We start from the raw sequence: 25,758 nt of genomic DNA, 5'->3' as shown, positions 1-25,758 counted from the left end.
TGGTTAGCCAAGCTGAAACCCGACAATTAACTACCCTGGCCCGTGCGTCCCTAGCTCCGGTAAGCTTTAGCGCGTAAAAATAAAAAAGGTGCAGTGACGCGCGCCTGACTGACAGCTCGTGCTCAGGCTCAAGACTAGGAAAACGGCATTGTGGGGCACCAATCCATCAATCCACCAAGCTCCATCCATCCAGCACCCATATCTCGAAGTAGAGCTCCTGCCCCCTCCCCCCCCCGACCCGACCCGACCTCCCCGAAGAGCCAGCCCATCGTTCGTTAGATTTGTTTCAGGGCTGGAGCCATGATATAATCCCTTCTCTCCCCTATCTCACACACTCAGTTAGTATGTTATCCCCCATTCTACCCTTATTCGAGAGAAGCTAACAATCCCCTCAGTTCCCCCCTCCACCACCAACAAAACCACAATAATGCCACCCCCCCACCTCCACCCCCGCTCCCGCTCAACATCAACCCTCTTCGCAACCACCCTCCTCGCCTCCTTCCTCGTCGTCGCCCTCCCCCACATCCTCCCCTGTCCAGCACCCCGAAGAACCCTCGCCGACGGGGAGCTCGATCCCAACGCCACCAAGAGAAGAAAAAAACAAATCGTGGGGGAGGACGGGGTGGCTAGATTCAACAATGCAATCGCCACCACGCCAGAGGAGCTCCAAAAGCTAAGAATGGAGAGGCAGAGGGAACGAAAGGCGGAGAGGGAGTGTCCGGTTCCGAAACCGGGGGGGATATTGGGGGAGTGGTTGGGGTTTCACAAGGAGGAGGAGAAGACAGTCGAGAAGGCTGAACCGAGGAGGGAGGGGAGGTGATGGCTTGACAAGGATGAGATGGGCCGACGGACATACAGGAAGGGCGCAATAACAATAACAACAACAACAACAACAACAACAACAACAACAACAACAACAACAACAACAACAACAACAATAACAAGGGGTTGGGGGATAATAAAACAAAGGGAAATACCACAAAGTTTGGCTGGGGGTTGTACATACGGGACAGGCTTCGGAAGCAGGGAACGGTTGGGCCGGCCGGATGGCAAGAAGTGGAAGATGAATGTGGACTGATAGATGGATAATACCCTCAGGCGAAAACCACGGCAGTGGGACAGAAGCTGCAAGGAGACATAAATCGAAATAAATGGAATTGAGAAGCCAAAAAAAAGTACGCTGCTGATTGGAGTGGTGCACAAGCCTACCTATACAATCTTCCTCGACGCCTATCTATGTAGGTATAACCGACCCAACACAAACACGATCGTTTGGTAACCTTTAAGCGATATGAACGTCAAAAAGAAGCCCTCAGTGCATCATATGAAAAGAAAAAGTGCCAATACTATACCAGAAAAAGCTTGAAAAGGGTGCTGAAGCATAAAAATGAACATGTTGTGATAAACATGTGACGAGACTTTCAAGACTTAGACCAGCTCGCACCGCAAACATAATCATTCGCAACCTCACTCAAGCCCCTTAATCACCAAAATTATATTTATTGCTCTCCCATATGTAACTAATGTCTGACCCCCCATCTCAAAATCCATTAGCAACGAAATAATATAAACCACCCAAAGTCCCAAAGTAAAGCAGTTTATGCAGCTAGTTAACCTCAGCCATGTTCGCAACCATTTTGATCCCCCCCTTTCCCCATTTCCTCTCCCCGCCATTCCCTTCCCTTCCCATCCCAAAACGCCAATCATATCAATACCCTTCCCCGTCCCAAAGAAATCAACCCCCCCGCAAAACGCCTGCTGTTCATGTTGATTTTCTCTGAAGGAAAAAAAAATGGCAACTAAAACCAATCCCCCTCCTCACCCTCCCCTTCCTCCTCCTCCCTAGCAACCTTCTTCGGCCGTCCCCTCTTCCTAGGTTGCCCCCCCATACTCCCACTCCTACCCCTCTTCTTCTTCCCCGGCGTCCCCTGACTACCCGCATCACTCTTCCTCTTCCTCCCCCTCTTCCTCTCTCCCACCAGCTCATCATCCTCCCCGCCACTCATCGGACTTGCCCCCCCCTCTTCCATCAACCCCTCCTCATCCTCGTCTCCAACCAAAAACTCCTTATCAACATTCATCAACTCCACAAACCCCCTACAAACCCCCATCATCCCCTCCCTACTCCCCAACCTCTCCCCCAACACCCCCATCTCCTCCCACAACTTCTCCCCCGTCACCCCCTGCGCCTTGACAGGGGCCTTACTCAAGTCCTTCCCCAACATCTTGACTTTATTCTCCCTCCTCCCCCCAATCCCAAGCCCATACAACCTCCTGAGGTAAGTCCTCGCCTCCCAAACACCCAACAAAACCACCGCCCCCGCCGTAAGACGCCTCAGCTTCTCAAGCTCCACCCTAGGGGCCTCCTGCAACTGATTCACCGACGACGACGACAACGACCCAGCAGCAGCACCAGCAGCCTGTCTATTCTCTCCCAAGACCTGCTGTTGCTGCTGCTCCTCCTCCTCAAGAACATCCACCCTAAACCCCAAAACCTCCATCTCAATCGCTTGCGCAACGCCCGCCCCCGTCCCGGTGACCAACCTCTCCAGCGCCCCAACCACACACCCCACCTCGCCCACGGTCAAGTACTCAAAGTACGCCAGACACTCCGTCACAAACCTCGCATACACCACATGGCTTGGCACCCGCTCCCCCATGTCCAGCTTGCCCACATCAAAGTCGAGCTGCCCGCACAGCTTCTCCAGAAACTTTTGCCGATTCTTTGACTTGCTGATCTTGAGCACCTCCATCAGGAGATGAAGCTTGGGAGTAAAGACCCCGTTGCCGGTGGCAATCGCACCGCGCGAATCCTTGACAATGTCCCGCTGGTACGCAAAAGCCGACTGAACAGCCTTGACATACTCCCTTTCCACAACCGTCTCATGCTTGGCGTGCAGCGCTTTATGTTCCAAAAAAGCAAGCTCCGAAATCCTAGGATTGGACGACGTTTCAAGCGTAATGAACGTGACGCCCGTCTCCTTGGGGTGTACCAAACCCTGCCTGTTGATGCTGGCGAGAACCTCCACCGCAAGGAAAGCATGGTTGTCTTGCGTCGCGGTAGCAATCCGAATAATCTCCTTGAGGAATCGATGCGTCGTAGCACTCGCAACATCGTCGTAGTTCGTGCCACCAATAACAGTCAACTCCCTCTTCTTCTCCTGTTTCGCCCCCCCATTCATCCCCGTCGGCGCCTCCGCCGCCTCCTCCGACCTCTTCTCCTCCGTCAGCAAAAACTCCTTAAACGACCTCAGCACCATCGCCTCCAGCACCGGAACCTGCTCGTCAAACACGTGCTGAAACGTCGTGTAAACATTTGCAGAAACGTAGTTCCTCGGCCAGGCCTGACACACCAGCCCCACCGAGTCCAACGCTGCCTTCCTCATGTCCATATGATACGACGGGGCAGCAAAAGGGACCACCAGATCAACCATCAACTTTGAGACGGAGCTGCCATTCGTCTTCAACATCTTGTTGAAAAAGTCCAAATGGCTGTCGAGGTTGAAGTGTTTGCCCGCCATACCGACAATGAGCGAGTACCGCTCAAACTGGCGCATGGTGCGGGTATCCAGAGGCTGCGTCTTGCTCTTTGCATGCAGCGCCTGGATATTCCTCAAACTCGAGGCCGCAAGCCTGGCCATGTGTTCCGAAGTGTCGAGCAGCCCGCTAATGATCCACAAGCAAGCCATGACCTCGTTCATCAGAGGCCGTGAAACTGTCGTCATGGTAGGCATCAGCTCACTGCGCACCTCGGTAAGGAACTGAGAATGCGCGCTCGACAGCTGCGGAAGCACCCGACGATAGATAACCACCACAGCCTTGGACACGGCCGGGTCCTCGTTGCTGCGGATGCTGCTGATATAAGGCCTCAACAGCCGCAACTGCTCAAACGTAAAGAGACTAGCTTCCGCCTTTGCAAAAATCATCAGAATCTGCAAGACATCTCTTCCCGAAGGCTTGGTCGTGTCCTCCGGATCCGAGCTGTCAACCAGGTCAAACATGCTCTCCACCAGTTTCGTGCAGACCTCCAACGAAGCCTGCGCCGTCTTGTTGCTCGGCGCCAGCAGTGCTTGAAGCACCTTATCCAGCACACTGACAACATTGCCCCGGTTCACCGTCTGCACCATGAGCGAAACATGATCCGCAAGAGAAATCTTGGACGCGGCCGAGGTCTGGCCGCTGTGAAAAGGGGCAAACCATATCTCCTCAATCACCTGCTTGGCCAGCTCCCTGACGCTCTCCTCCGGGTCCTGAATCCGATGCAGCAGCCCATTCGCAATCGTGCTCCTCAGCGTCCGGTTGCTGTTGCGAAGGTAAATATCCTTGGCAAGCTTCATGGCCCTCTTCCGAACACCATGCCCAGCATCATTAAACCGCTCCACAACCGTGGGGGTAATCTGCTCCTCCAACGCCGGCCGCATGCTGATGCACTTGCCAATCAACCCAAGCGCCGAATCACGCACCTGCGTCGACGAGTCGTTGGAACATCTCAGAATGAGCTGCACCACCACGGAATCTCCATCCAGAATGGACGGGTCCGTTTCCAGGACCTGGTTGACGCTCTTCAAACTCTTGCTTCGTACCGTCGGCTGGTCACTAGCCATTGAGTTGAGAAGAATGTTCAGAATCGTATTGAAGGCCTCACAGAGGGGGGACCTCAAGAGGGTGATCGAGTAAGACAGCCTCGCATAGCTCTGGCTGATGTCTTTAAAAGAATACTCCCTCGACAGCCACTGACGATCGTGTATCATTTCCCGGAGCCTGTAGGCGAGTCGGCCAAGCTCATGATCACGCTCGGCAACATCGTCTTCATAGTCGTCGTAGGTCTTGCATGTCTTGCTTGCCCAGTCGGAAACCAAGAAAGAGATGGCACTCGCCAGATGAGGATCCTCTGAGAAGCGGCTCTCGAGGTGCTCAAGCGTAGCACGATATGGCCCAGTCCACGCCACCATCTGCTCCGGGCGAGACTTGAGCTCCAGCGCCGCAGCAGCCAAGTCGGAAAGGAACAACCCCAGGCCGTCGCTGTCTTGCGTGTCGAGACTGCTGACACCTTTCCTCACATGCCCGCGGAGCTTGGAAACAGCGGCACCCATGCTTCCCAACAGCTCCAGAGCCATGTTCTTCGCAGTGACGGGTTGCTTGTCATTCTCGATGAGCTGAAACATCAGATGCATAAAGATTCGAAGCAACAGCTCCGCCGCAGGCCAGTCGGGATTGTCAAGACAGAGAGCAAAGTCCTCCACAAACATGTCAAGGAGGTTGCGATACGGCGTATCACCGGACTTGGTCGACTTGAGCGCTCGGCTCACAATAAACTGGACAACGTCTGAGGCGCTGTTGGTGGCTGTCTTGATCAAGGCCTCAGAAACGTCGTCAAGCTCTTGAATGGCGATACGATGCTGCGAGGCACCGTGCTCCTCATCCTGAATGGAAAACGACTGCGGCAGCCGCCTGGGGCCTTCGGCCGCCTCGTCCTCGACAGGCATAGTATTCCCCTTTCCTCGACCCGCATCGCCAACCTTGCCAGCACTGGTCTGAACCAACCGCATGATGAGAGCAGACACTGGCTGGATACTCGTGCCATCCACAAGTTTGAAAGTCCTCGCTCTCTTCCCAAGCGGCAGCTTCTCCAACGAGCTCAAAATCTCATTGAAAATGCCCTTCCGCTGCTCAGGGTTCAGCAGGAAAATCTGCGAAAGCATATCCATAGCGACCAAACGAAGTCCATCGAACTTTTGTGTGTCAATGACGGAGTCCTTTTCTGCATGTGCCGTCTCCATAAAGATGAGCCGCGAGGCAGTGAACTCGAGCGTGTTTGTCACCGCGTCCGAGGTGTCGATGGACGAGATCAAAGTCGCCATGATAGAAAACAGCTTCTGGCAATCGTTGAACAAGGCCACAATCTTCTTCTTGTTCTGAGCCAACGTCTTGAAGAGTTCGTTAGCCCCTGGGGTGGCTCTCAACTCGGCAATCGGAATAACGATGCCGTCAATGATACGCTTGAACAGGTCAAGACAGTGTTCTATTGTGTCTTGGGAGTAAAGCTGCTTTTCTTGACGGCCGCCACACATGATTCTCAGAGACGTGCGGCCAGCCCGAATCGCCATCTCTAACCAGGGCAGCTGGCTCAGCCATTGCTCCACATCGGCAGCTACCCAGGTCTCGTCAACCTTGATGTCTAGCGTTTCGGCCAGCTTTAAAGCACCTTCGGAAAGCCGAATGAGGTGAAGTAGCTCCTCGAGAGGCGCAGTCTTGAAACAGTTCAAGGTGATCGTCTTGCCCAGCAGGGCCTGCGCCTTGGATTGTGCGGTTGCTGTCAGGGTAGCTTCGTTCTCAGAAACCAAAACCACCATGTCGTTTCCTTGCCTTCGGGCAAGCACAGCGTTCTCTGCCTGGAAAGCGTTGTGAAGAAACACTCTCAAGTCATGAAGAGCCGCATCAGCTCTCTGGCGAAGATCCAAGCTCTCTCCATAGATGTCGTCACCATCAATATCACCGTGCTTCCGCTTCTTCAATGGCAAGTTGGCAGGCTCCTCAGGCTCATCTGCAACCACCGTAAACTCATTCTTGTCAAAAGTCTTGGTCTTGGGAAGCTCAATAGCAATGACTGGCTTTTGAGAGCTGGATATGCTTTGCGATCCGGGCCGCTCTGGGGGCGTGGCAGTTCTTGAGGCCGCGGTAGCTACTGCAGAGCTGAGGGGTGGGAGAGCAGGCTGCGGCGGGTGTTGCTGGCTGCGTTGTTGTTGAACCTGATGTTGTTGCGGGACCTGATGCTGTTGGTGTACTTGCGGTTGATGCTGTACCTGAGCTTGGCGTTGTACCTGAGGTGAGTGTTGAACCTGAGGCTGATACTGAGGATGATACGCTGGAGTCGGGGGAGCAACTGGCGCAGGCGGAGCGCGTGGAGTCACATTAGACGAAGGGTGCGGCTTGATATTCGCAAGGCCGGCCTGCTGTTCAAGCTCCTTCTTGGTGGGCAAGACAATCTCGAATCGCGCCTTGTTCGCAGCATGCGCCTGCTGGTTCGCTGATGTGGCCGGGCTCGCAGAAGGGCCCGGTGTGTTTGCAGGAATACTGCTCAGTTTCTTTCCTTGGCCTGGTTCTTTCTTAATGACCGGCTTAGCAGAAATCTTCTGTTTCGTGGGAACGGGCGTGGTAATGACGTTCGGATGATTATTCGCAGCGGGTGTGGGGGTATCTGGGGTCGGATACCGAAACGGTATCGACGTTGAATCGTGCACCATTTTCGAGAACGGTGACAGTCCCGCAGCCAGAGAACTGTGTTTCGCTGGTGAAGGAGAAGTCGTCGCGCGTGGTCCAGTCTTGAATTTGCTTCGGCAATATTAGCTTCAATATCTTGCCATTCCACCGGGTATCAAACATACTATTCGGGGATATTTCCTCTCTCTAGAAGCCTTTGAACCTGGCCGACTGTCTGCTGTAGTAACCTCGAGGCCGTATTCGTGGAAGCCTCTTGATTTAACGATTCGAAGTCGAGACTTGGTATCAGGTCGGTTACTGGGGGAGCGGGCGACGCAGAACCTATCGATGGCGAAGGAAGCACACCTATTCAGGAGAGGATATCGTCAGAAAATGATAGTTCAATCCCATAGAAGTGAGTAAAGCCGAGAGAAAAGCATACTCGAGTCAAAGGGAGCTATCGCCGAGAAGGGTGTGTAGGGCAAGACTTCGGCGAGTGTGAATGGCCTCGCAAAGCCAGCAGGTTGCGAAACTGGAGGTGGTGGTGGGTTGGCCTGAGGAGCTCCATCCCAATTGTTATTGTTTGGAGGGCCATTGTGGGCGCCCGACCATGAGTTCGCCATGGTTGGTGGGAGCAAAGCAGATCTGTTTGCAGTCGAATCACGACAAGAGGTGTCGGAACATGGCTCGCGGGGCGATCGCAGCAAGCTCTCGAGGCGCTCTCTCCAGGAGGTTCAAAGACGTGGAAGTGGAAAGTCGAGGGATTCAACGCGGAGGGCTGTGGTTCTTTTCAGCAATCAGCAAGAGGTTCATCCTCGCCTGCCAGCTGGACTGCAACAAAACGCGACAATGGTCGTCAAACAGAAAGCAAATGATAATCCTGTCCTGGTCGTGCCTGGCACTCTCGATTGGGAGTTGGGTCCCAGAAAGAAGGACCGCCAAGTGCAGCCTCACTCGCGCCTGCCGTCGCTTCTCCAGCATCTTTCAGCGCCGCCTTGCAGCTTTTGGGGGACCATGTGGTCCGTGCCCCAGCGAGTTGCCTGCCGAAAGAGGTGCAGTCGCGGGGTGCAGGGGTCTCGAGGCCCCATCTCTGGTTGACGCTAAAACTTTTTCTCTTGACGGGAAAGCTTGTCGCAGAGTCGCTCTCAGTGGATTAAGAATTAATTTGGAGTGCCATTTTTGAGGTCCGATAACTCACCAAATAACACCACACATCGCAACCATGTCTGCTATCGGCTCTCTCGTCTTCTGCACCGACTGTGGTGACCTTTTACCTGCCTCCCAGGGCAGTGTAAAGAACATTTTGATTTGCAAATGCTGTGGCGCGGAACACAGAGGTCAGTTTCACATGTCATAAATCAACCAGTCCCTCGAATTGTTGCTGACAAGCTACCACAATGCAGATCATGCCTGGAAGGCCGTAACAACAAAGACAAAGCCCTCCGACTTCCCGTCAGCCCTACGACAGAAGCTTTCCATAGTCCAGACCGTCAAGAGACACGAAGTACAAACCGAAAGAGTCGACCCCAACATGGACTGCCACAAGTGCGGGAGGCGCGGCATTCGCTACTCTGAAGTCCAACAGAGATCTGCCGATGAAGGCTCAACAATTATCTACAACTGCGAGTGCGGTGAAAAGTGCGCAACAGTTGATATAGATATTGTCTTTTCTGTTCTTGCTAACATTGAACCCCCAGATGGTCCACCAACAACTGAGCTGCTCCCCTTCCTAATTCACGACAACCACCCACGATATGCCCGAGCACAGAAACATCTAACAAACCCGCCCTCACAAGAGGCAGCCAAAACAAACATCGTTTTAATGACCAAACGCCTGTTATCAACAATAGAACGCTCAAAGATACCCATCCATATTTACCTCCCACTCAAATCCCTTGCTTAAGCAGTGACCTCCGGAATCAAGGCATACTCCGCCTCATTGCTCTTCTCATACTCGGCCATATCCAGCGCAACAATACAGCTCTCCCTCACCACCTTCTCTTTATCGTGCAAGAACTTCTTGAGCGTCTCCTCCACTCCGGGCTCCTCACCCAAGCTGCCCAGCGCCTCGGCAGCCTCGTGCCTCACCATCGACGCCTCCTCCGTGTTACTCAATGCACCAGTCAGCGCGGGAATAGAAGCAGGATGCGACAGCTGCCCGAAAACAAAAGCAATTTCATGTCTGAAAAGCGCAGAGTTATCCGCGAAGCCTTCGGCCAATGCCAAAACAGCGGGGACAGCAGTCGGGAGATCAGGAGGAGACGCCAAATCGCGAAGGGCAAACATGGCGCGATATCGGAGGAAAAGGGGCTTGGTGGTGTCCATGAGCGTCTTGCGCAGCTCCTCGACACTTGGTGTCTCTTCGCCCTGGGGCATGGGAGGGGCAGGATCCACCGAGGCAAAGTCACTGTTTGTAGCAATCTAGTTAGCAATGCGGTCTCTTCGAAACAGCCCTTTCTTTTCCCCCTTGTTCTTGAGTGAAATGCGCACCTCTGCCTAAGCTTCTCCCTCTTTCTCTCCTCACTACTCTCCCACTCTATCCTCTCAATGGCGATTTCACAAGTCTCCCTTACACTGACGTCCTCTCCTTGTCTGTGTTTGTACTTTTTCAAAATCTCCAGGCTTCCGGTGTCGCCTAGCGCGCCGAGAGCTTCGGCTGCTTCGTGTCTGCACATGGGATCTTCGGCGAGATCTTCGAGGACTTTGGTCAGGTAGGGGACTGCGGCGAGGTTGTGGGTCTGGCCCAGGCAGTAAGCGAGCTCATGCTTGAGGAGGGCGGAGGGGGAGGTAAAAGCTGCGGCGATGGCTTCGATTGCGGCGAGGGCTTCAGGGGAGGTGGGGGAGGGGGCGGTTACGGCTAGGTGCTTGAGGGAGAAGAGGGCGCGGAAGCGGACGGGGAGGGGGGTGCTTTCGGCTGTGAGGGAGGACCTCAAGGAAGCGATCGACGAGAGCGTGTCGGACATTTTGAGAGACTGGTAGGTTGAGGATGTATGGGAGGTGTGAGGTGTGAAGAAAGGTTTAAGAGCGAGGGGAGGGGAGGAGAAAAAGGTGAGGGTGGAGAGAGATGGTTATCTTATCTGATTAGATCGAGTGGTGTGAGTGGAAGGAGGGGGCAGAGAATAATGTGTGGAAGAACCTTTATGACTGGAAACGCGGGGCATTTCACAAAAGTTTTTGGGGACCCTTGGAGGGGTGATAAAGGATAAGGACTTTTTTTTTTGGATGGTCGCTTTGAGCCCTAACCCTTGTTTAGGGGGTATGGCTTCAGAGTACGCTTTCTACTAATCACTCATTATGGTCGAAGTCAGGAGGTGTTGTCAATTTTTGGTATTATGAAGATTTCCGTATGTAAGTGATTCAGTCATCTCGACTGTTCAGCAACTCAAACGGGTTGCTCGGCCGTGCTCTAACTTCGTGGCCCTCCACAGCCCCTGACTGCGCCTTTCTTTTTCTGTCCTTTTTGCTCTTTGGTGGTTTCCCGATGGCTTCAATATGTGGGATCATATCCTCCATGTCTGAGCAGAGGTCAATAAGACAACCGAGTCCGCCGGCCTCTCTCAGACGTTGAAGCGTCTCCGTAAAATCTGCAAGTGATAGGAACTTGTCGAGAGATGGGAGATCTGACAGGGCGGTAATAACATCCACTGCGTTTCCTTTCCTCTCTTGGAGGTTGAGAATCTGCTCAAGCATTCGGAGAGAGTAAAACGTTGCTTGTACCTGTGCGAAGACTTGGAGAACATCCCAGGAGTACTCGTTCAGCTTGCCTCTCGCTTCCTGAGTCAGGATTTCGAGACTTAAGGGGTGGCCCTTGGCTCGTTCTACTGTCCTGTCAATGTCTAGGTAGATAGACAGTACTACCCAAAGTAGCTCGGGGTCGGTGATGTGTGCCTTTATCTTGCTGATGTTGCTGAGGAGATGACTGCATTCTTCTTCCACCTTGGATGATGGTAGAATATCGACCTGTGATCCCGAAGACAGTGTTTGAAGCCTCCTCATCTCGGAAACTGTCTTGAGAGAGGTTTTCTGGCCCGACTGTAGAAGAGAATAGGCCAGCTTCCTGATAGGTTTGCTCACCTCCCAGGCACTTGTTCGGGATGGGCAGTCGAGAAGAAACGGTAGAAACATCTCGAGGGATGCATCCTTCTCCTTTGAGGCTGTTGTAGTTATCTGCAAATAACGGAGAACCAGCTCGGATATTCTTGGGTCGAGCTGTAATCCACAAGTAGCGACTGTTTTTGGTGCCGTCTCGGGCAACAGATACGTCTTGATGAACGAATCGTACTCTTCCCGGCTGTACATCACAGCTTCTCCTCTCCTTGATCTTTCAGCGGCCTGTTCAAGTGTGAGGTGGGGGTCTGCCGAGATCTCGAATGCCATGTAGGAGAAGCCCACGTCGGGCTTGATGGACAGTTTGCGGCAGATTTCTGCATGTCGAAACTGAGGAGCGACAAGCTTGCTGTTTTCTGAGTCGAGGTCGATGTCTGTAAAGAATATCACACCTCCATTCTCACCAAGATCGTGGACCAAGAGATCTGAATCTGAAGTCAAGACCAACCCTCCCGACTTTCGAACGTGAACAGCACAGTACCCATCTGCCTCTCCACCCATCACCTCCGTTATTGGGCCATACTTTGAGCCACGCAACGCATCCAAGACGGCAGGTACAAGAAAGGCAGGTGGAGGTGGTTTAGATCTCGTTTCTCCCCCGATAGAGGCAGGAAACAAATCGACCTTCTTCTCACCCTTGCGACGAGAACGTTCTCTTGATACTCCTGTCACCGTGGTCGAATGGTACTTGAAGAGTTCCTTGGTCGACCTGATAAGTCTTTGCATACGTTCAGGTCGCTTTGAGGTGGGGAGATAGCCGTCAAAGTAGATGTGCGCACTGAACAGATGGAAACATTAGCTCTACAATTGTGTATTATTGGAGGCTCGTGTAAGTACATGGTCAATCCACACTCCTCCATTTTCTCGAGCCATTGTATCGCTGTTCGCCCCAACAACTCATATGGCGGTTGTTCAAAGGGCGAGGTCTTTATGGTTGTCCTAGACGCCAGACTGAGAACATGATAGGCCAAGGCAGGGCCGTCGACAACAACATTGCACGGCGCAATGGCACCCCGCTCTGCATAGGGCTCCAGGTTTCTTTTGAGATGAGGTATGCCCATATTTCCCCAGGAGGAATACCTAGAATAGCGTCAGATTCATGTCTAGGATTTGGGAATGAATAAGCCTTACCTATAGAGTCAAGGGCGTACCTAAGAGTACCTGGTACGGACTGTAAAAATATTTCTGTGTTGTAGTTGAGCTTCCCAGGTCTCCCCACAAAAAGCCTGGTTGACAAGACCCCAGGAAGTGCAGCAACAACTACGGGCTTAGGTAGTCATTCAAACGGCTCAACGGCCTACAGACTAACAGTTAGGACTCTGGAGAAGCTCAACGGAACTATTTGAACCGTCAGTCTATGCTCTGGCTGTTTGCTCTGGCTGTTTGCTCAAGGAAGTGTCAGCCACTCGACCGACGTTTGTGGCTGATGCTTCAGTTGTCAACCACAACCACCTGAAAGGCGGAGCCACAGGCCCGCACCTTCCCGGCTGACAGTGACTTGCCCGCTGTAATTTCAGTGGGCAGGAACCTCCTTCTTTACCTGCGTCTTTGAGGTTCTTGTGACACAGTTTTATGTGATTTGTTCTTTTAGGTAACAGTGTCACGGATAATCACCGTCTTTGCAACAAAACCTATGACGAAACGTCTGCCCATCACCTCTTCCTGATTGCTCAACTTGAACGGGCAGTGTCGGACACGACGGGATCGGGGCGGACAAGCTGACTCGACGTGCGACAGCCGACCGTGCAGGTGGGGACGGAACCTGGGACCAGCCCCACTCTTGTCAACGCTTTTTAGACAAGGTGGGAAAAAATTGCAGCTTCCTCCCGCAACCTCAATCAAATCCGCTCCCTCTCAAGATGCGAGGCACCCTCATTTTCTCGGGCACCAGCTGCCCATCCCTCACAAAGCAAATATGTGAGAATCTCGGCATGGCTCCGGCCGAGGCCGAGCTCACCCAATTCTCCAACGGCGAGACGAGCGTCCGCATCCTCACCAGCGTGCGCGAGAAGGACGTCTTTGTCGTGCAGTCCGGCAGCCCCAAGATCAACGACACCATCATGGAGCTGCTCATCATGATCTCGGCCTGCAAGGGAGGCTCGGCGAGCAAAGTCACTGGTACATTACTTCCTCTTTCCATGAACTGAACCCAATTGACACGGTCGCCCAGCTGTCCTGCCATACTTCCCATACAGTCGCCAGTCCAAGAAGAAGTCGCATAGAGGAGCGATTACTGCACGGATGTTGGCCAACCTCCTTGGGGTTGCGGGTGTTAAGCACATTGTCACGGTCGATCTGCACGCGTCACAAATGCAGGGCTTTTTCAAGTGCCCGGTGGACAACCTTCACGCCGAGCCGCTGATTGCTCGCTGGATCAGACACAATGTGCCAGACTGGAAGGAGGCGGTGGTGGTGTCCAAGAACGCCGGCGGCACCAAGCGTGTCACGTCTCTTGCCGACGCACTCAAGCTGAACTTTGGCATGGTCACTACGGACAAAAGACGAGGCCACAACATGACGGCGAGCATGATCATGAACCACCTCGACGGCATTGAGCGACAGCCAGTGTTGGACCCCATCAGTAATCAGGTGCGTACCACCTCGACCGAGCCCGAAAAGGAAGCAACAAACGCACAATCCCAAGACTCGCGCGTTGTGGCAGACGGTCAGGGATCACCTCGCCCTGCTGCTAACGGCACATGTGCCCGCTCTGCGAGCAACCCCAAGCCCCACCACACCAGGTCTCAAACCACGCTATCACAGTCGTCGGTCATTGATGAGCTCGACGAGGAGGCGGAAGGTGACGAGCTCGAGTTTAACGATCAGAGAGCAGCAGAGGTCATTCATGGTCGCTTGGTTCAAGGCCATATCGTGCCGGATGATTTTGTATCACCGGCAGAAAGTGTGGCTGGGACAGAGATTCCAGACGAAGATCCCATGGTTATGTCCCATGCGTCTTCGTTTTTTGCGCCCCAGTCCCATGCCCTGGGTGGCTCCGGTGATGCGGAAGCCAGCTCAGATGAAGAGGAGGAGATTCTCAAACCAAAAGTTGAGCACATGATCACGTTGGTGGGCGACGTGAAGGGCCGTTCGGTCTTCATCGTGGACGATATGATCGACAAGCCCGGCTCGTGGATTGCTGCGGCCGAGACGGTACGGAAGCGTGGCAAGGCCGAGAAGGTGTACTGTATTGCAACACATGGTGTCTTTGGAGGCGATTGCCTTGAGCAGATGCAGGCTTGTGATTGCATCGACACCATCGTGGTGACCAACAGCTATCCGATACCCGAAGAGAAGGCGCGCAAGGCCAGCAAGCTGGTGGTTCTCGATCTGTCGTTCCTCCTGGCTGAGGCGATTCGCAGAAACCACTACGGCGAGTCGATGTCGCCACTGTTCCAGCATGTCTTGGACTCGTAACACCTCTCCCAGCAGGTATCTATCTTCTTTATTCGTTTTTCCGTCACAGCCGGGCCTCGCCATGACTTCTCTCTCTTTTTGATCTGAGATGGGACCGGCTCAGGCTACAAGCGTCGGCGTTTGGTGATATGGCAGCGTTGCGTTCATTTTTAACAGGCAGCAGGATTGGCGGCGATAGACGTTCATGAGCAGTCAGATACCGAATTGACAGTTACAGTCATCATGGTGGGCAGCAGTGACCGGACCGCTCTTCCCTCCTCTCCCTTGTTCCCCCTCTTGTCTTGTCATGCCGACAAGACAGGCTCTAGATATCACTCATATATCCCCCTACACTACACTACACTACACTACACTACACTACACTACACACACACACACACACACACACACACACACACACCCAGCGATGCTATCACTAGAGATGGCAGGAGCAAAGCTCATCCCAGAGCTTGTTCTTAACGGAGCGTTGGAAGATCAATAAGCGGGACAGAAGGCCCTTTACCCGACTCTCTCGTAGAGTTGCTTCCGCAAGGTTGATGGGTAACGGGCAAGAGAACTCCCCGCTACATTTATGCTTAAGAGCCTGCTGTTTTGTACAAGTAGATGTTGTGCTCCAGTCTACAGCTTGCGTGTTTGTCTCTTTTTATCTTTGGCATAACTTTAAGCTTGGCATCAGAACTTTATGCCGTGGTGGTATTCTGCCAGATAGATACCTAGAGCATTGGCATTATCGACTTAGCTAGGTGTACTTGGGGGTACTCCAATAAATACCGACGTTCAAGAACTGCATCTCGTCTGTGTGTCCACTTTTGGCTTTCTTGCATAACTTTGTCTCGTGTAAGTGATGTGCTGCCTAAAGCCACCCAAGTCCATCACAGCCAAGCACACCTTGAAGTAACTGCAACCGACGGCCAAATATCATTATGTTTTATTCATTTTCATATCTTTCGTATGCCCTCTCCCAACTTCGTCACCCTATATAATGCTGCACGAAAGAAGAAATCTGTCCCAAACCCGATTCAAAGCACATAAAAAACCTAAAAGAAATGAAAGTTCATGACCTCATCACATGCTCTCAATGCCCTTTTGAGAGGAGATTCCCATGCATCATACACCCACCCCTTCTTCAAAAGTTAGAACATCTGCTGCTGCTGCTGCTGCCCACCACTACTCCTCTGGGGCATCAGAAGATCAATGCCTTCAAACCCCACAAGATTCCCGTCAAACCCACCTCCCCCACCGAGGTCGGTAAAGTCAAAGTCCATGTCCTGAAGGAGGAGATCGTCGAGCTCACCGCTTGTCAGTCCTGCGGTGTTGGTGCTCGACATGTCCATCATGCCCAGATCCAGGCCCTGATGGTACTGGGTTTGATTTGACTGCTGCAGCCTGGCAACCATCATATCCCTAAACTTGCCCACCAGCACCGCATCATCCGCCGCCGTCTTTTCCGTCCCCATCACCTCTTTCGCTTTTTGGCTCATCTCCCCATCCGAGGGAACATACCCCAACCCCATGACCCAATCTGCCAGTCCTTTTTCCAGCTCTCGAGAACAAAAGACTTTTGCTGGCTCCTCCCAGCGTCCTTTGATGTTTTTGACGAAGCGGTCGACTGTTTTGGTTTGGGCGGGAAAAGGCTTGGAGCCCTCGCGTAACCGGACGAGGATGTCGGAGGTGGAGGAGGTGGAGGGGAGGGGAGGAGGGGGGATTGTATATGGAGGGGCAAAACCGGAGCCGCCTTGGGAGATGTTCCAAGAGAGGGTGGAGAGGGGTAAGCCCGGAAGAGAAGGGTCGGTGAGGATCCCGGAATCGCGCTTGAAGCGGCGGAGCCATTCGGCATTTTCGGCGCAGGTTGTGTTCCAGGGGTCGTCGCTGCGGAGGGGGGTTAGATGGAAGAAAAAGGGGGAAAGAAGGGGTTGGGGAGGGAGGGGGGGGCGTACTCTTCATAGATGATCCAACGAGCTTGGTGTTGCAGTTCCTCGTCTGTAGGGACGTGACAGTTGGGGTTGTTGGGCGACATGGCACTGGCTACATATTTCTTTAGTTCGCGAGCGAGGCGCTGGTAGCAGTTTACGTCTCCCAAAAGGTTGGCTCTGAAGCCTGCTGGGGGGGAAGGGGTTGAGGTTGACCCTGGCCCTGACCCTGACCCTGACCCTGACCCTGATCCTGACCCTGATCGTGAAGAGGACGAGTTGGAGATGGACGGGATGCGCGTCCGCCCTGCTGGATCGGACACGTCGAGCTGGAGCTGCAATGGATTCGGGAACATGGACTCGTGGGAGAGATCCAATGGCACGTAGGCGCTGCTGTCGTTGGTGCCGTTGCCAAAAACATGTCTGTTTTTGAAGGCGGCAAGCCAAACCGCGTCGTCGGCGGCTGTTTGGTTCCAGCCGTCATCATACTCGAAGATGATGACACGAGCGCGTTTTTGCAGGTCGTCGTCACTGGGAACAAACCCCTCCCCGAAGAGGGAGCGTTGCTCGCGGACGTATTCGGCCAGTTCGAATTCCAGGCGGGATGGGTTGTGGATGCCGGCGTCGATCTTCTTGGGGTCTTTGGACCGTTGAGGAACGTCGACGACGTCTTCTGATCTTGGGAGATGGGCGCGAGCTCGGAAGCAAGTTAGCCAGGAGGTCGAGGCGTAGATGAGGCGGGTGAAGAATTGGACAATGTCGGAGGAGGGGTCGGAAGAGGACTCGTCCATGCGGCGGATGATGTTGACTGCTTCCGACTGCAGCTCTCTGTCCATGGCTGTCAGGCCTAGGAGGCGGCGGGCTTTGACATAGACTTCGAGCTCCAGCTCCAGCGGATCCAGCTCAAAGATGTCACCCTTGCCGGTGATCTTGAGTTGCTGGAGAGAGGACTTGTAGGAAGGGCGGGTAGGCCGGTCGGACGGTGCTGCCAGCAACAAATCTTGAAGCCAAGACCCAGTTGAACCGACGCAAGGCCTCGAGATGGTCCTGGTCTTTTCCAGCAGAGCGCGAACCACACTCAGCAGCTCCCCGTCAGACGGGGCCTCCTGACCTTGTGGTCGGTCATCAATGTAAGCCCTCAGCTCTGCCTTGATGAGTTCATACGCGTTTTTGGCAGCAAAAGGGGGGTGGGACGCTTCGAAAGGATCAGGCGAGTTTCTCTCGTCGTGGATCAAAAACGGTGGAATCGAGTTCTCGACCATGTCCAACACCTTGTCTTCGAAACCCCAATCACCCTTCCAGTCAGCCATGGATTTACCGCGCTTGAAGTGCTCGGCGAGGTGGTCGGTACGGAAGGACCATGTGTCCATCACGATGCCGCAGAAACCACACCTTGAACGAATCTCTGGAGTAGTCACCTTCCACCCATCCATGCTCTGGCTGCGATAGGCGGCGTCATGGACAAGCTTCAAATGTTGGCGAAGGTGGTCCTTCCGGTAGAACGTCCTCTCCGCCAGTGCGCGCTCTTGACAGGCAGAGTGATTGTGGCTGTCGATGTGAGCCTCGTCGGGGTTGGCATGCCCGCAGAAAACGCATTGCATCTGATCACTCTCAGCGTTGAAGGTGACCGGCCCATCGGGGGAGCACACCCAGCGCTCCAGAGACAGATGCAGAGACTTCTCATGTCTCTGCCAGTCGTGCTTGGTTCTGAAAGTCTCGGTGCAGAAAGTACACTGGAACGTCTTCAGGGGCTGTCGTAGAGGTGTGCTGTTGGTCATGTTAGCAGCAGCGGGCGCAGCAGCCTTTCTCCTTCTCCTCCTCCGACCCCGGTGCATGGAGGACCCTCCCGACCCGAGCGAGCCACGAGAGCCATAAGAGTAGGCCGAAGCAAACGACCCGCTAGAATGAGATGTATTGGCGCTGGAGATGGCAGAGTCGCAGATCGATCTGCCTGACCCATCGTCGGTGAAGTGGACACTGCTGTAAGGGCTGCTAAGGCCCGACTGCAGGGTCGAAGACGTGCTGATGGCACGTTGAATAGCTGTGACGGAGGCCGGTTCATTTTCCGGCGGAGATACCTGCCAACGCTGAAGGGGATTCATGAGCTCGAAAGACGCGGCACCTCGTCTTCCGGCAATGTCGATAGGTTTGGTCCACGTCCTCACGCCCGGTGAGGTGGACCGCTGGGCAACAGCGTTCTTGTTTCTGCGTCGGGTGTTGGCAAGCCAGTTGGTGATCTGGGTCTTGCTAAGACCTGTCTGCTTCTGTAACATCTCCTTCTCCTCTTCGGTAGGATAAGGATGCCTGCTGTGAGTCGAGAGCCAGTTCTTTAGGATCTTCAGTTCTTCTCTGGAGAACCGAACACCAGTCCTGGTCTTGGAGGTTGCTCGAGCAGGTTCAGACGTGGTGTTCTCGGTTGCGGCAGCAGGCTGGCTTCCGCTCAGGGCAGCCCCAGCATGGGCTTCCTCCTGCGGGATACCCATAGGGTGGTCGCCCATGATGGGCCAAGGATTGGAAGGGAAGCCGACGGCGCGGCCAGCACCGGTGGTCTCCGCAAAGCTGCATTCAGAGCACAGGGCAATGCAGCTGGTGCAATAGCCCTTGTACTGACCCTCTGGAATACGCTTGCACTGATAGCCTCCAAGCTGACAGTTGGTGCACGGGACGTCGGGGAGGTCCAGATCTTCTTCGAACGGCCCGGTTCTGTCGAGACCTTTAAGGCCAATGCAAGTGTTTGCGTCTAGCGTCCCGTCGAGTGTAGGCGAGATGTTGTTCTCAAAGTGCTCCAATGCCCAAAAGGAGAAATCATCCCCCTCTGCATTCTCCAGGGCGAGATCGAGGTCCTGGAGATGTTCAGTGGCTCCAGCTGCTCCAAGAGCAGGCACGGTGGCCATGTTGGCTGACGAAGAAGTAAAGTCCAGGCCCTCCCCGGTAGTTGGGAGGGCGGCCATATCCCAGTTGACATATTCCTCCATTTCTGGTATCACTGGCATCCGGAGAAGGACAGGAAAGGGCGCGAGGGGGGGAGCCCCGTCTCTTCGTGAAGTGACAAGGCAAAGGCCGGGTTAAACCGAGCTGTCAAGAAATGTCAGATCAAGGGCGTGCTTAGTCCCATTGGCACCATCGATATAAACATATGCCTCTGTCCCTCATCCTCTCCCATAAGAAAGTGTATGTACTAACATGTAAAATATCCGGCGTAGAGTCGAGTCAAAGTCAATGTCAGTCCAAGTTCCAACAGTCATCCGTCAGCAAAAGGCGTAAGTAAGTCAATGGCAATGAAACAAAAGACAACTGCTCATGTAATTCAGGAAGAAACAGAGAAAGTCCCCGGGAACTACTTTTTATTTAGATGCCCCTCCCCCCAGAGACAAGTTCCACCAGCTTCAACTGGTTTCGTCTTCCTCCAAAAAGAGTCACTCTTCAAGGGTTCGTAGCAGTGAAAGCGAGGCTTGCTCTCCGTCCCGCATCAAAGACCCCTGCCGAAATGTGGGACATGCACGCCTTTCGATTGACATGAACATGGGGTTTGACACCCCTGTCACCGCCCACCCGACTACCAAAAGAGGCTACCCCGCCAAAGACCACCACCCCCCTCCCGCATCTTCAACCACTTATTCAAGATATCTCTATACACTGCTTGGTCGGTAGTCGTCATGCAGATCCCCAAAGTCTACCTGTTCTTTCTCTAGATAACAGCTCTTCTTTCCGTTCCTTTCTCCTTCCCTCAGCTTCTGTCCGCATCTCTGTGAAAACATCTGCCTAAAGCCTTGCAGCTCTGGATCAGGCAGCTTAAACCTGGATTTTACCTACAAGGGACCAATCGAGCGGTCCGATATCTTGTCCCTTTCTTCACATCGGCAAAGTAGCTATGGCATGATTCTTATTTCCATCTTACCAGACCTGCTCGTGTGCCATCATCACAAGCAGCAAACGGGAAAAATGCACCATGCATTAGTCACCCCTCCTCGGTATTCAGGTTACACCGTCTGATGCCTCCTCACTGCCTTTTCTTTATGCCCCCAACCTCGAGATCCTGCCGTGTAACCGCCTCCAACCAGCGATGTTATAGACTCTCCGGCTCCGGAGCCCCCAATTCTACCATCAAAGCTTCCAGAAGTTCTGGAACTCCATGTGAAGAACCGCTAGAAGCCGCTTGTGGCCGTCCGGCTTCCACGACTTATCAGACTCTCAAGCTAATGATAAAGGAACAAATTTCCCAATTCATCGCCGCGATTGTTATATATACATATGTTTATGCTATTCCGAGCACCAAGAACCTGAGTTCAGATCCGATGACCGGCTCCCGTCCGGAAGGTGGGGTGCTAGCCGCTGTTGATGCAGAAGTGCTGACATATGCCACCATTTTGAGATTGAACAGTTAGCGAGAAGAGCTCTGTCACAAACTACAAGATAATAAGAAGAGGTGTAGGAAAGTTGAGAAAAAGACAGAAGGAAAAAAGCGCAAAAGATAGTGCCCAATAACAGGATTGAACTGTTGACCTTCGCATTACTTGGTACTGTTTCCAGTATTAGTACGACGCTCTAACCAGCTGAGCTAATCGGGCTTTGGGTTTTGATGCAAGTTTAGATCTGGCTTTGGTTACAAGTTTGGTTGGGTTGGGGGAGCTTGGGTGCTGGCAACATCAGCCTCATATTATCATCACAGTCTCTATCTCCATCTCACTGTCCACAGTATGTCTTCGGAAGACATACTCTCGAATAAAGACTAGTACTACGCATTAAACTAACGCAGCACTCCGTGTAGCGTCATCCTCAGCCACGCCTCGAAAGATAATCGGGACTTCTTCAACGATATTCAACAGGCCTTCAAAAAATAGTCAAGATTCCCATCAAATGATCGAGGGGGGTTTTCTTGAAAAATAATTAACAGCTGTAAGAAAGGGAGCCAATGGACCTTTGAAGATGGTCAACAGGTCTTTAACAACTAGTCAATATCCCCTTAAAAACAGTCCATCCACACATCATCTCGATCACCCTTCACAAACACGTCCAGAAGTTCGGGCCCGAATTTTGCAAGCACCCTCCCCACTTAACCATCCGTCCCACCAACCAATCATACGTCCCCCATTCAGCACAAAGCCCACCTGCCCCACAAACAAAACTCGCTTGTGAACCAGTCCCGACCACCTCTTGTTTTTGCAACCCCAACATTTAACCCGTTTCTCACCACTTTTCCGCTAATAACAACTCTCACCCACCCACCCACTCACTCGCTTATACAATAGAATACAAAGTTCACTTGTTGTTCCAATCAATCAATCAGTCAATCCCAGCCCCCTGTCCTGTTCAACTCTTGGCATCGCTCTTCCCCCTTCCCCCCCAAGACTTTAACATGCCCTGGGGCGCAGAGATTGACGCGTCCGAATCCGTCTCTGATTCGAACGACGAAGGGGGTGGTCTGGATCATTCGGATGAGGGGGAGGGTCACCAAGACAATAATAATACCCAGCATTTGGCCAAACGGAGACGTGTGGGAGATAATCATCTTCATCCATCCATGGAGGGGAATGGGAATGTAGCTCCTGTTGCTGGGATGGGAGGAGGGGGGGTTGTTGATCCGAGTTTGGGTGGCGGTGGAGGAGGAGGAGGAGGAGGAGGAGGGAATGATGGAAGGGTGCCTTATTTCAAGCCTGGGTTACCTGATCCTGACGATAAAGGGGAGAATGACTGTTTTTTTGAGGATTGCCAGACCAGGGCGGGGGGGAATCAATATTTTATGTGAGTGGGTGTTTTTTTTTAAAAAATAACTCTTCTCTTTTTTTTTTCTTCTCTCTTTTTTTTTTCTCTTTTTTTCCCTTCCTTTATTTCATATCCCTCTTCTTAATATCTTTTTCTATCTTCTTTTCCTTTCATCGTTTCATTTCGAAAAGAAAAAGAGCAAAGGAGGGGACGTTGCTGACATTGAGAAAGCAAGCACCTGATGGACAAGCACGGCCTTATCAGGGGTGACCAAGGGCGTCAAGAAGGCGGACGAAGGAAGGCGCCCAAATATCTGGCCGTATGCCCTACCAACTGGCCGTTTAATTACGGCACCAGCTCGTCATGTGGGCCTTGTTCCGATATCACCACACTGCTCAACGTTGTGGGAGAGCACAACCACGAGTCGCCCGCCATCTGCTCCTTCTGTTGGACTTATTTTGGAGATAGGGCAGGGCTTGCCGCCCACATCAACCAGGGCCCTTGTCGGAGTAACGAGGGATTTAGCAGAAAGCTGACTCTGATCAGGCACATGTTTGCTACCGCCCTGAGAATACCGGACGGCCCTGAGTTGGCGAAGCAGTCGGAAGGACAGAGGAGGGCCCATGCAGAAGCGGAGAGGGCGGCGAGGGCGGAGAAATACGCCGCGGAACAGTTGGCGGAGCAGGAGTGGAGGAATCAGCAGCAGGCGCAGAGGAGGCAAAGGCAGCAGAGGGGAGGGTCGCCTCCGATGGTGGCTGCTCCGGCGCCGGCGGTGCAGGCGGTTGTGGTGGGGAACAACAGGAGAAGGACTACTGGGGCGGTTGCAAATGGTGCTCTACAGGGACAGCAGCAGCAAGTGGTCCAACAGCCGGGCTTTCATGGGAGTCCCATGGGCCAGCAGTTTGCTATCTCGGCGGGTGGGGGAATTGATGGGTTGCCTGGGTTAGCTCAACAAGCGGCCGGAGTCTCACCGGGCGCGGCGCCGGACTATGTGGTGCCTGCGGCCACGGCGGAGGCGATGGCGAGGAGTATCGAACGGCTTTCTGGTATCATAGGGGACCTCACGGCGACGAACTCGCAACTATTGCAGGAATTGCGGTCACGGGACCAGCACATATCCAACCGGGACATACAAATTCGGAGCAGGGAGGAACGGATCAACGCGTTGTCGGCTGAAAACAAGAAGCTCTCGGCTGAGGTGGCAAGGCTCACAGCCATCGCAAGCGGACAGTTGGGTATTGATGGCGCCGGTGGTGTGGTTATGGGCGGCGACAGTGGTTTGGACCAGGGCGAGCCGATGGAGGACGCCGAGGAGGTTTAAGTTTGGTGGTGGAATTGTTTGCCACGGGAGTAATAATGTTATTGATACCCGGTTTTTGTTATTGTTTACTTTTTGTAGCCTCTTGTTGAGGTTTAATATGGATTCGTTGAGGTAGTCTGTTTGAGTATCGGCGAGAAAAGTTGTCTGGTTTGATTGACGAATGGCTTGAAGAAGTTGCTCATACCTGTTTTGACTGTCTTTTGAAGTGTGTCTACTATTTTTTGAGTTAGAGCTATTATTCATTCTGAAAGGCGTGTCTAATATTTTCGAAGTCTATTTATTATCTTTCAAACCAAGCATAGCTTATTCCTAGCTTTTATTATAGACACGGACAAGTTTGCCGCGGTGGTCTACCTCTCCGCGACATCCTTATTCTGTCTGGCAGATAAGAATGTAGGTGAGGTTATCGTGATATCTGAGCCAAAGTGGACGAAGCATGCAAAACCCCACAACTCCACCAGTACCACCCCCCCAAAAAAACCCAAAAAAAATTAAAAACCTCACAGTACCCGTGTGATAATATATGCAAAAAATAATCGCTTTGATTTCGTCCAGGCTCGAACTGGAGACCTTCAGTGTGTTAGACTGACGTGATAACCAACTACACCACGAAACCAATTGGTTGTTGTTGACTTCTTCACCAGAACTAGCCCTGTTGATGCTGGAGTTCATCCTGCTTAGGTATACTTTCCTACTTTTAACAACTTGCAACCGCCGTCGCAATTCTACCCACTGCCAACGACCCTTCGCTGTCCATTATTACTAACTCCAAGAAGTGTGCATCTACTCATCCATCTGCCAAGCATACTCCAACCCCTTCACCATCTCCTTCCTATTCAGTATCCTAAACCTCTCCTTCTCCCACCCGTTTCCCCTATCAACCCCATCCCACCTATACCCCGGCCTTATCCCATATCGATTCGGTTCCGCCGGCCCTTGATACACCGGCCTCCCCTTGCCCCTTTTCTTCCTCCCCTTCCCCCCCTTATCCCCCTCCAAAAACAGCGCCATGGGATCGTTCCACCTCCCCTCCTCCCTCTGCTCCCGATTAATCTCCTCATCATCCTTCCCCCTCGCAAGCGTCATCAACTTCGCCCCCTCCAACCTCTCCCTCCTCATCTCCGCCTCCCTAGCCTGCACCTCCCCCTTCAAAAGCGCCTCCTTCTCCTGTTCAGCCCTTTCCCTCTCCAACATCTCCCTTCGTGCCTGCGCCCTCCTCAAGCTGACATCAATCCTCCTCCCGGTAGCATCCCGCAAAACAACCTCATCCTCCTCTTCCTTCCCCTCTTTAGCTTTTTTTGCCTCCTCCATCGCCTTGGTCAACCTCTCCAACTCTCTCTTCTCCTCCTCTGCTTTTCTGGCAAGTTGCTCCGTTATCGACTTTGCAGATTGCAACCCCGGGCGCATGCCATTTGACATTTTTACCTGTCTTGGGTCGTCATCCACCTCCTCCGAACTGTCATCAGAGTCATGACCCAAGGCGGCAGCATCATTCTTCGCGGCTGCGAGGACGGCATCTGCAATGTTGTCGGAATCGTCACGTTTCTTCACTGTGGCGGGGAGGACGGCGGTGCCGACGGTGGACCAGGCGGATTTTTTGGACTTGCGGAATTCAGAGGTGTGCCCGGCGATGGTCATGGGGGTGTCGCCGTCGGAGTCGGAGTCGGGGTTTGGGTTGGGGTTGGCCCAGGTGGATTCGTCATCGGAGTCGTGGATGAGGAGGTTGTTGATTTGGGCGACGGGGGCGGCGGCTGTCTTGGAGGAGCGTTTTCGTTTTTTGGAGGTGGAGCTGGAAGAGGTGGTGGTGGATTTGGGGGGGTCGGCGGTTAGGTAGTGGGTTGCTAGGTAGGTAGCTTTGTCTGTTGACATTGTGGGCGGTTATGGGTTTTTTTTTGGAGGGGGGAAGGTTGGGTTCGGTGGTGGTGGTGGCCGAAATTTTGGCTGCGTGTGGTGTTTGCGACAAGAATGTCGTGCAGCGGTTTGTTCCGCCCCACAAGGCTGCTGTTGCTCTGGTCGCGTTGCGCTGCAGCGCGTTTGCAGTGGTACTGGGTGACATCACTGATAAGGTGTTGATAAGGGGTGATAAGCCGATAAGGCCAT

At 53.2% G+C, this 25,758-nt stretch overlaps 9 protein-coding genes and 2 non-coding genes across 11 annotated transcripts; 4 read left to right on the top strand and 7 right to left on the bottom strand.

The window, feature by feature from the left end:
• Positions 1–427: 427 nt before the first annotated feature.
• QC762_304710 (uncharacterized protein) lies at positions 428–820 on the top strand (the record flags this gene model as incomplete). The annotated part of the gene is made up of 1 exon (XM_062888767.1): positions 428–820. The coding sequence occupies one exon, from the start codon at positions 428–430 to the stop codon at positions 818–820; it is 393 nt and encodes a 130-aa protein (XP_062744675.1).
• A 979-nt stretch (positions 821–1,799) lies between these two features.
• Positions 1,800–8,133, bottom strand: SCC2 (Sister chromatid cohesion protein 2; the record flags this gene model as incomplete). The annotated part of the gene is made up of 3 exons (XM_062888766.1): positions 7,643–8,133; positions 7,386–7,566; positions 1,800–7,332 (listed from the first exon to the last, which is right to left on the bottom strand). The coding sequence occupies exons 1-3, from the start codon at positions 7,821–7,823 to the stop codon at positions 1,800–1,802; spliced, it is 5,895 nt and encodes a 1,964-aa protein (XP_062744674.1). The 5' UTR covers positions 7,824–8,133.
• A 174-nt stretch (positions 8,134–8,307) lies between these two features.
• On the top strand, positions 8,308–9,567 carry RPA12 (DNA-directed RNA polymerase I core subunit rpa12). Its single transcript, XM_062888765.1, has 3 exons — positions 8,308–8,537; positions 8,604–8,838; positions 8,898–9,567. Exons 1-3 carry the CDS (start codon positions 8,423–8,425, stop codon positions 8,914–8,916), a joined length of 369 nt encoding a protein of 122 aa, XP_062744673.1. The 5' UTR covers positions 8,308–8,422; the 3' UTR covers positions 8,917–9,567.
• LIA1 (deoxyhypusine hydroxylase) lies at positions 8,832–10,376 on the bottom strand. The gene is made up of 2 exons (XM_062888764.1): positions 9,691–10,376; positions 8,832–9,607 (listed from the first exon to the last, which is right to left on the bottom strand). The coding sequence occupies exons 1-2, from the start codon at positions 10,161–10,163 to the stop codon at positions 9,100–9,102; spliced, it is 981 nt and encodes a 326-aa protein (XP_062744672.1). The 5' UTR covers positions 10,164–10,376; the 3' UTR covers positions 8,832–9,099.
• A 147-nt stretch (positions 10,377–10,523) lies between these two features.
• On the bottom strand, positions 10,524–12,658 carry QC762_304670 (uncharacterized protein). The gene is made up of 2 exons (XM_062888763.1): positions 12,145–12,658; positions 10,524–12,085 (listed from the first exon to the last, which is right to left on the bottom strand). Exons 1-2 carry the CDS (start codon positions 12,366–12,368, stop codon positions 10,558–10,560), a joined length of 1,752 nt encoding a protein of 583 aa, XP_062744671.1. The 5' UTR covers positions 12,369–12,658; the 3' UTR covers positions 10,524–10,557.
• A 580-nt stretch (positions 12,659–13,238) lies between these two features.
• Positions 13,239–14,724, top strand: PRS1 (ribose-phosphate pyrophosphokinase 1; the record flags this gene model as incomplete). Its single annotated transcript, XM_062888762.1, has 3 exons — positions 13,239–13,425; positions 13,478–13,795; positions 14,333–14,724. 3 exons carry the CDS (start codon positions 13,239–13,241, stop codon positions 14,722–14,724), a joined length of 897 nt encoding a protein of 298 aa, XP_062744670.1.
• A 1,133-nt stretch (positions 14,725–15,857) lies between these two features.
• QC762_304650 (uncharacterized protein) lies at positions 15,858–19,627 on the bottom strand (the record flags this gene model as incomplete). The annotated part of the gene is made up of 2 exons (XM_062888761.1): positions 15,858–16,593; positions 16,662–19,627. 2 exons carry the CDS (start codon positions 19,625–19,627, stop codon positions 15,858–15,860), a joined length of 3,702 nt encoding a protein of 1,233 aa, XP_062744669.1.
• A 1,482-nt stretch (positions 19,628–21,109) lies between these two features.
• Positions 21,110–21,202, bottom strand: QC762_0052700. Its single transcript has one exon. It is a non-coding gene; the product is annotated as a tRNA-Ile (tRNA).
• A 594-nt stretch (positions 21,203–21,796) lies between these two features.
• Positions 21,797–24,030, top strand: QC762_304645 (uncharacterized protein). The gene is made up of 2 exons (XM_062888760.1): positions 21,797–22,376; positions 22,569–24,030. The coding sequence occupies exons 1-2, from the start codon at positions 21,991–21,993 to the stop codon at positions 23,656–23,658; spliced, it is 1,476 nt and encodes a 491-aa protein (XP_062744668.1). The 5' UTR covers positions 21,797–21,990; the 3' UTR covers positions 23,659–24,030.
• A 170-nt stretch (positions 24,031–24,200) lies between these two features.
• On the bottom strand, positions 24,201–24,274 carry QC762_0052680. The gene has a single exon. It is a non-coding gene; the product is annotated as a tRNA-Val (tRNA).
• Positions 24,275–24,441: 167 nt separating this feature from the next.
• On the bottom strand, positions 24,442–25,527 carry CWC26 (Pre-mRNA-splicing factor cwc26; the record flags this gene model as incomplete). The annotated part of the gene is made up of 1 exon (XM_062888759.1): positions 24,442–25,527. The coding sequence occupies one exon, from the start codon at positions 25,525–25,527 to the stop codon at positions 24,442–24,444; it is 1,086 nt and encodes a 361-aa protein (XP_062744667.1).
• Positions 25,528–25,758: the final 231 nt, after the last annotated feature.

This window comes from Podospora pseudocomata, chromosome 3, assembly GCF_035222375.1.
Source record: "Podospora pseudocomata strain CBS 415.72m chromosome 3, whole genome shotgun sequence".
Taxonomy (NCBI): Eukaryota; Fungi; Ascomycota; class Sordariomycetes; order Sordariales; family Podosporaceae; genus Podospora; species Podospora pseudocomata.
The sequence above is the reverse complement of the archived record's forward strand: the minus strand, read 5'-3'. Positions and strand labels throughout refer to the sequence as shown.

What these genes read in the sequence shown, in the direction of transcription:
- RPA12 (XM_062888765.1), top strand. Translation starts at nt 8,423, where the DNA reads ATGTCTGCTATCGGCTCTCTCGTCTTCTGCACCGACTGTGGTGACCTT. An exon ending in CTGTGGCGCGGAACACAGAG is followed by an intron (nt 8,538 to 8,603) that starts GTCAGTTTCACA and finishes ACCACAATGCAG; the next exon opens with ATCATGCCTGGAAGGCCGTA.
- LIA1 (XM_062888764.1), bottom strand. Translation starts at nt 10,163, where the DNA reads ATGTCCGACACGCTCTCGTCGATCGCTTCCTTGAGGTCCTCCCTCACA. An exon ending in AGGGAGAAGCTTAGGCAGAG is followed by an intron (nt 9,608 to 9,690) that starts GTGCGCATTTCA and finishes TGCTACAAACAG; the next exon opens with TGACTTTGCCTCGGTGGATC.
- QC762_304670 (XM_062888763.1), bottom strand. Translation starts at nt 12,368, where the DNA reads ATGGGCATACCTCATCTCAAAAGAAACCTGGAGCCCTATGCAGAGCGG. An exon ending in GAGGAGTGTGGATTGACCAT is followed by an intron (nt 12,086 to 12,144) that starts GTACTTACACGA and finishes CCATCTGTTCAG; the next exon opens with TGCGCACATCTACTTTGACG.
- QC762_304645 (XM_062888760.1), top strand. Translation starts at nt 21,991, where the DNA reads ATGCCCTGGGGCGCAGAGATTGACGCGTCCGAATCCGTCTCTGATTCG. An exon ending in GGGGGGAATCAATATTTTAT is followed by an intron (nt 22,377 to 22,568) that starts GTGAGTGGGTGT and finishes ACATTGAGAAAG; the next exon opens with CAAGCACCTGATGGACAAGC.